The sequence below is a fragment of the Cebus imitator genome, unplaced genomic scaffold (genome assembly GCF_001604975.1).
Source record: "Cebus imitator isolate Cc_AM_T3 unplaced genomic scaffold, Cebus_imitator-1.0 Scaffold38, whole genome shotgun sequence".
Classification (NCBI taxonomy): Eukaryota; Metazoa; Chordata; class Mammalia; order Primates; family Cebidae; genus Cebus; species Cebus imitator.
Window position 1 is genome coordinate 5,148,306 of NW_016107353.1, and position 8,124 is coordinate 5,156,429.

The window sequence follows — 8,124 nt, forward strand, 5'->3', positions numbered from 1 at the left end:
TCAGCTCACAGCAACCTCTACCTCCTGGATTCAAGTTATCCTCCCATCTCAGCCTCCCAAGTAGCTGGGATTACAGGCCTGTGCCTGTACACCCAGCTAATTTTTGTACTTTTAGTAGAAGCAGGGTTTCACCATGTTGACTAGGCTGATCTTGAACCCCTGACCTCAGGTCATCTGCCCACCTTGGCCTCCTAAACTGCTTAAATTACAGATATGAGCCACCCCACCCAGCTTGTATAGCCTTCTGAATCTCTAATTTAATGATGTCTTGCATCGGTCTTGGAAAATTTTTAGTTATTACTTCTTCAAATGTTGTTTATGCTCTCTTATCTCTCTCCTCTCATTGAGGGACTTAACTTAAACATGCTAGGCTTTATTCTTCTATGTCTTTAGTCTATGTTTTTTATCTTTTTATTTATTGGTGCTTTGTTCTGAGTATGTTCTTTTGTCCTAGCTTCCGTTCATTGATTTTCTTTAACAGACTCTAAACTGCTATTAATCCCACCCAAATTCTTAATTTCAGTAATCATATTTTACTTTTATAATTCCAGACTTTTATTTTCCAAATCTGTCCTGTTATTTTATTTATTTATTTATTTATTGAAACAGGGTCTCACTCTGTTGCCCAGGTTGGAGCACAGTGGCACAATCACAGCTCACTGCAGCCTCAACCTTCACAGGCTCAATCAGTTCTCCCACCTCAGCCTCCTGGGTAGCTGGGAATGCAGGTGTGCACAACCACACCTGCACAGCTAGCTAATTGTTTTTTGTTTGTTTGTTTGTTTTGTAGAGACGGGGTTTCGCCATGTTGCCCAGGCTGGTCTCGAACTCCTGAGCTCAAGCGATCCATTCACCTCAGCTTCCCAAAGTGTTAGGATTACAGACATGAGCCACCACCCCCGGCCTGTTCTCTTTATAGTTTCTAGTTCTTACAAGTTTCAATTATATCCTTGAACAGGTCTGTAGTTCTAATGGGTCAGTTTCTGTCATCAGTAATTGTGTGTTATCTTATCTCCAAGTATCTGGTTATCTTTGATTGTGTATCAGAAATTATATTTGAAAATGTGTCTGTAGAAATAATTTCAAAACCTTAGATGACCTATGTTGTTCTGGAGAGAATTTTTGTCATTGTTTCTGCAGGCATCTGGGGACATTAGCAATCTAGGACCACTCTAATTCAATCTCAGGATCTGTGATTTTCCTGTGTCACCCGCAGAACCAGTACTTGTAGTACCAGCTCCTGTCTCTGAGACAGCAGATTTATTTTCAATCAACCCTGATTACTAGAGCCTACTTTCTTGTGGCCTCAGGACACATCAGAAGGTATTACCAGACCTTCCTTCCACTTTGGACAGGCCTTGGATTTCCATTTTTGTCCCTTAACTTCATGAAGCAATCAAAAGTCTGCTCAGCCTCTCAGTTGCCCCATCCTGATTCAGCTGCCCATTCCCAAACAATAAGCAACCCAGTTTCCCTGCACAAATACCCAGCTCTCAATTGGATTTTCATCTTCTCCTAGATAATCTTCCAGGAATGCTTCACTGGTTAGCTCTTTGATGTCTTAAATGTATACATATATTTAATTCTCCAGTATTTTTAGCCTTTCTTGAGGATGGACGGTTGGAGCAATATTTGATTTGAATTGTTGAGATTACTATTACTAGACGTAGAGCCTGAAAAATTTTTCTTTTTAATTTTAATGAATTCATTCATTTAAAAATGTATTCAATTAAATTCACTCATTTTTAATTTCAAATGTTTTGGGATTTGGACTGAAATAATTTAATTCTGGTTTATAGCAATACACTATACGATGTATTACTGCTACATTTTTAATGCATTTGGGGGCTTTTGTGGACTAATAGTTGGTAACTTTTACACAGATATCATGTAATGATACCAAACTTAGATTTGATGAAATGAGTTGGTAAGCTTTATATCTTTTATATGTTGTGAAATCTTGAAATTATATTTGGAAATAACTGTCACTTGAAAGTTTGATAGAATGTATCTTTGATTTTTTTCCATTCTTACATGTTTCTTGGTCAATTCTAACTTTCTATATCTTTTTGAATGAATTTTAGTAGTTTATATTTCCATTTCTACGATTTAGATTTTCAAAATATTTAACCCCCAATCGTCTACAGTTTTATAAATATTGTCACATACATAAAAATTTGTTTAAATTCTTTTTCCTACTATATATATTTGTGTTTACTCTCATCCCTTATACTTTATCTATTAGTAAATGTTTTTGTATTGTATTATTTTTTAAAAAGCTAACCTCAATAACAAAAATGGAAATTAAGAAAGCAAATGAAAAAGAGCAGGAAAAAACTGAATAAACTCTATAATCCTATAATCAAAGGGCTATTTAAAATGAAAAGAATGTGGATTGAGTTAATAAATGCATGCAAATGTTACAGAAAATCATATAAGTAAGACAGGCAGGACACATGATATTATACTCACTGAAGTTACAACTTGTAAACATTTACCTATGTGTTAGTAAAGATTAAAAGCAAATAATGAATGTAAAAATACTTACAGTTTAGTGGCTCATGAGATTTTTGCCATTCATTATTTAAATGCACTGTTATTTAACCTGCTCTTTCTTTCCCCAGGAATTCCTTGTGGGCCACCCCCCGCCATCACCAATGGATATTTAATTAGCACCAGCACAGAGGATTTTCACTATGGATCAGTGGTGACCTACCGCTGCAAACCTGGAAGCAGAGGGAGAAATGTGTTTGACCTCGTGGGTGAGCCCTCCATATACTGCACCAGCAATGAGGATCAAGAGGGCGTCTGGAGCGGCCCGGCCCCTCAGTGCATTATACCTAACAAATGCATGCCTCCAAATGTTGAAAATGGAATAATGGTATCTGTCAACAGAAGTTTATTTTCCTTAAATGAATTTGTGGAGTTCAGGTGTCAGCCTGGCTTTGTCATGAAAGGTTCCCCCCGTGTGCAATGCCAGCCCCTGAACAAATGGGAGCCGGAGTTACCAAGCTGCTCCAGGGGTGAGTCTGACTGAGGCCTAGAAGGGCTCTGCAAATGACACGAGTTGCTGCTGGATCAGGAGATTAGTATTTATTCAGGGGGACGGATGTGTCCTGAGCACGGTCGGGGAGCAAATTTTCTAGGTAGTGAACATGAAATTCAGAAGATGTGTGTATATATGCGTGTGTGTGTGTGTACATGCACATGTGCTGAAATTGAGAAGCAAAGCTAAATCTGGGCAAGGAAAGTGATGTTTCTTTGGGGTTCTTATAAACAGATCTATCAATTACCTTTGAGTATAATAATTGCTGATTATTATAGGAAATGAGTGAGTTTTCTGGTCAGATACCATAATACAGGCTATGTGTGAATTTTAATTTTTAAACAAAGTCATTAGGTAGTTACCAGTTTTTCTATGCTTGTCTATTTTGTTTTGTTCGAGATAAGGTCTTGATTTGTCACTCAAGTTGGGCAGTGGTGCAATCATGGCTTACTGCAACCTCTACCTCCCTGGCTCAAGCAATTCTCCTGCCTGAGCCTCCCAAATAGCTGAGACTACAGGTGCATGGCGTCACACCTGGCTACGTTTTTTATATTTTTTTGGTAGATACGGAGTCTCACCATGTTGCCCAGGCTGGTCTCAAACTGCCGAACTGAAGCAATCCACCCAATTTGCCCTCCCAATGTGCTGATACTATAGGCATGAGCCACCATGCCCGGCCTCTATGTTCTGCAAAGAATATGTGCCTTAAAGAGATTTGATAACTTTCTAAGATTCTAACTTGCAGACAAGACTGGAATGCAAGTCCGCCTGACTCCAGAGCCTTGGCTTTGCTAATCAGCATCCAGTCAGGAAATCAAAACTTACCCTAGATACTTTCAAGGAGTGAGGGATTTCATGCAGGTGGTATTAGTCTGTTCTCACATTGCTATAAAGAACTACCTGAGACTAGGTAATTTATAAACAAAAGAGGTTTAATTGACTCACAGTTCTGCAGATTGTACAGGAGGCATGGCTGGGGACCCCTCAGGAAACTTATAGTCATGGTAGAAGGCAAAAGGGAAGCAGGCATATCTTCATTGGCTGGCAGGAGAGAGAGAGAGAGCAAATGGGGAGGTGTTGTACACTTTTAAACAAGCAGATATCAATAGAACTCTATCACAAGACAGCACTAGGGTGATGATGCTAAACCATTAGAAACCACCTCCATGATCCAGGCACTTCCCACCAGGCTCCTCCTCCAACAATGGGAATTACAATTTGACATGAGATTTGGGAGGCGACACAGAACCAAACCATATCACAGCTAATAGGTCAGAAAGATGTTAGAAGGGCAGGAAAAGCAATAGGAACAAGGTAGAGTTGCCAGAGATCAGGGAGCTACTGTGGCTTCCAGTCTAAAGCACAGGAGCCTGTACTGATGCTGAAATGGTCAGTTCCTGCCACTGAGCAGGTGTCTTCCTGAAAGCTGCTAATGCTGCAGGAGCCACCACTGCTGCCAGAATGCAGCTGATATTGCTGGAGCAAAAGTCATTGTCGTTACTAGAACTGAAGCTGTGGCTGCTCACCGCAGCCATCTATACTGTCACTGCCTGAGCCACCTCTAGAAGTAGAACGGATTCTGCCACCATCCTGCCTTGTTATTTGGCATATATGCCTCCAATTGACAGAACCTAACCAGAGCCCACCTATCAAGGGAGACAAAGGATTGTAGTTTTAAGGCCTCCATTGCTGGCAGTCAAAAGACAGTGTAGAAGTGTGAGGCCAGGGACCGATATAAATTTAACCAGCACATCGCCTCAATATTACATCACCAGGCATTGAGTAGTCAAGGGAAGCACTGGGTGATGAGCCCTGAAAACTGACATTACAGCATCAGAGTATTTAGCAACTCCTTAAAGAAGTCATTTTTCTAGTCCAATCCTCCTCCATTTGATGCTTGAGAAAGCTGAAGTCCAGAAAAGGGAACTGATCTACTCAAAGCCAAGCTGAAATTATTTTTTTTCATTTTATAACAGTTTTACATAACTTAGTTGAGACCCAAATGTGTTCTGACTTCCTGAGTTCAGACCAACTATATTAAGAGACAGCCAGAGATGCCATTACCATAAGTTGTGTGAAATATACATTCTCATTACACTGACAGTAGGTCTTTTAGATTTTGTTCAACAATCGCCCACCTTCTTACTGGAGTGAAATGAATGACTAGGCAGCATCTTGCTACACAGCATGAAGAGAGGAGACCCATCGTTCTCTACCACCCTATGTCAGGTGGCCACTGAGGGAGGATGGGAAAGCAGATGAGAAAAAGGTGCATGGACGTCATATCTTGCACCATTTTGATAGGTGATGGAGGGACCTATTACATGAGACATGCGCATGGGCACTGCTTTATTGCCTAAAATGCAAGACTGTACATTGATGATGCCTTTGTAGAAAGGAAGTGTGAAGATATAAAAATCCTTCATACCTCCCAATTTTGTACTAGGTGAACAGTAATTGGAAGCATTCTAGAAGGGACTGTCCATCATGAAATCTAAGGTGCATACTTCAGATGAAAAACAATGACTTGGGGGTATCTCCATTTTAGTCACAGTTCTGCAAGCGTCAGTTCTGTGACTGATGGCAAGACATCTTCCTCGCTCTGTTTTAGTTTGTTATCAATATAACAAGGCTTTTATTGTACCTTTTTATTGCATATAGATTTATAATTATTATTCCCTTGGCCAGTTTATCGGTGTGAAGAAAAAGTTATTTTGACACAATTAGCAGTACTTTGTTTCTCTCTCCCCCAGTATGTCAGCCACCTCCAGATATCCTGCATGGTGAGCATACCCAAAGGGACAAGGACAACTTTTGGCCTGGCCAGGAAGTGTTGTACAGCTGTGAGCCCGGCTATGATCTCAGAGGGGCTGCTTCTCTGCGCTGCACACCCCAGGGAGACTGGAGCCCTGCAGTCCCCAGATGTGAAGGTGCCTAGACTCTTGCCTGGCTTGATATTTTTAGCTTGTGTCTTTATTCTCCACAAGCCAGTTATTTCTGTTTGTTTTTCTTTTTCTCCAGTGAAATCCTGCGATGACTCCCTGGACCAACTTCCTAATGGCCGTGTTCTGCTTCCACCTAATCTCCAGCTTGGAGCAAAAGTGGACTTTGTTTGTAATGAAGGGTGAGTATGAGCTTGCCTGACCTGCTGGACATTAAAATTGCGGTTGGGAATTAGTCCAAAAAGGGGAGATTTGTTGTGGCTTAAAAGATGGACACATACACACACAGAGAGATGAACTTTTGAAAGTATATATAGGAAGAAAGGAGATAAACATATAGAACTAATTACATGAGATATGAAGAGGAAACTGGGCCATACATCTGGCAAGTTCAAAGGCAAATATAACTGCTGCTTATGAATATATAGGTAACACATTAAGGAATATGAGTAATTTAGAGAGTCTCAGAAAAAAAATGTTAAGTAACAAAAAGCATATTTTAAAAAGCTAGGATCATTTAAGAATCATTTCAGCCACGCACGGTGGCTAACGCCTGTAATCCCAGCACTTTGGGAGGCCGAGGTGGTGAATCACCTGAGGTCAGGCATTCAAGGCCAGCCTGGCTAACATGATGAAACCCCGTCTCTACTAAATATAGAAAATGAATTAGCAGGCTTGGTGGCAGGTGCCTGTAATCCCACCTACTTGGGAGGCCGAGGTAGGAGAATCGCTTGAACCAGGGAGGCGGAGGTTGCAGTGAGCCGAGATCATGCCACTGCACTCCAGCCTGGGGGACAGGGCAAGACTCCATTCCAAAGACAAAAATTAATTAATTAATTAAGATAAAGCATCATTTCAGTAAATTGTTTAAACCATCAGTATTAAAATTTGTAATAGGACTGAACATGTAAAAATAAGCACTTTTTAAAACTTCAGTCACATGTCATCTGGCAAGTCATGGGCTTTGGACTCTGAGATGGGGTCCTGATGGCTGCTGTTAATATTTCTGGCAAGGTCATTAACTTGTTTATGTTCATCTAGTGGTCTTCACAGGGTGTGCATCTCTACGTGGGAGCTGACCAGCATGAGTAACAAAGCACCTGATCCCAAAATGTTCCACAGAATCTTGGCAGGCTCTAAATGCCGGCACCCAGTAAGATTTAGGAGGGCATCAGGGCCCAACAGACATTAAGAATTTTCAATGATAGCATACAAAAATCATGTCCTCTCTTCTTTCCTTTTTCCCCTAGAATATTCACATTTACTCTTCAGCAGCTCAAACTGCTGTTGTGAGCCTTCTTCATGCCATCACAGACGTGGAGACAAAAGGACAATTTCTGTTCTCTCGCCAACTCTTTCGCACTTTTCCAGTCCAAACTGGAAGCTGCTTTACTTGCTGTTTCCGGGTCAGAGTCAGGAAGGCGTTGCATTAAGGACTAGGTTTCTAATAATGACAATGAGTGATTTATCAGGTTATCATGGAGTAATCTGTGAAACTCCAAGCCTGGGTCCAGGGTCAAGGGGATGGCGGCTATGTCGTGACCACCTTCTTCAATTCAAGCAGGACTATCATGTGACCAAGCTCCTGTATTTTGCCATTCTATATTGCTCCCTTCTGGATGCCGTTATTTTTCCAGAATAATGTAGTCTCTGCAACTCTGCCACCTGCTGGCCTCAGGTCCTCAAAATCCTGAGATTTGAGGCGGGGCCTTAGATTGTGAACTCAGTGACTGGTCTCTTGGCTGAAACAGCTCACTATTCACTACTATTTTCTTCTTTAGATTTCAATTAAAAGGCAGCTCTGCTAGTTATTGCATCTTGGCTGGAATGGAAAGCCTTTGGAATAGCAGTGCTCCAGTGTGTGAACGTGAGTAATAGGAGTAACATTTCAGGCCAATCTCTCCCCTTTATCTCCTCGGTATTTGACCCATGGTCTCCCCTAATGTGGTTCTTCAATTTTCTAGTCTGAATTATTGATTTGAAAATTGCTTATTTTAATAATATTTTGTTGTGAATTAATGTGTACATCACTTGTCTTTGGAACCATCTGATCTGTCTCTGTCCTTTAGTATCCTATGTTCTATTGTGATAAATCCTATGGTAGTGTGCTTCTAGGTCAGGAGAGATTAGATAATG

The 8,124-nt window shown here is 40.9% G+C and overlaps 1 protein-coding gene across 1 annotated transcript in view; it reads left to right on the forward strand.

Annotated features, from left to right (window-relative positions):
- CR1 (complement C3b/C4b receptor 1 (Knops blood group)) overlaps positions 1–8,124 on the forward strand; it is a 182,812-nt gene that overhangs the window by 27,803 nt on the left and 146,885 nt on the right. Inside the window, exons 5-8 of the mRNA XM_037737442.1 lie at positions 2,625–3,023; positions 5,800–5,976; positions 6,068–6,170; positions 7,770–7,855. Coding sequence (XP_037593370.1) covers positions 2,625–3,023; positions 5,800–5,976; positions 6,068–6,170; positions 7,770–7,855 — 765 coding nt within the window. The remainder of the gene's footprint in view (positions 1–2,624; positions 3,024–5,799; positions 5,977–6,067; positions 6,171–7,769; positions 7,856–8,124) is intronic.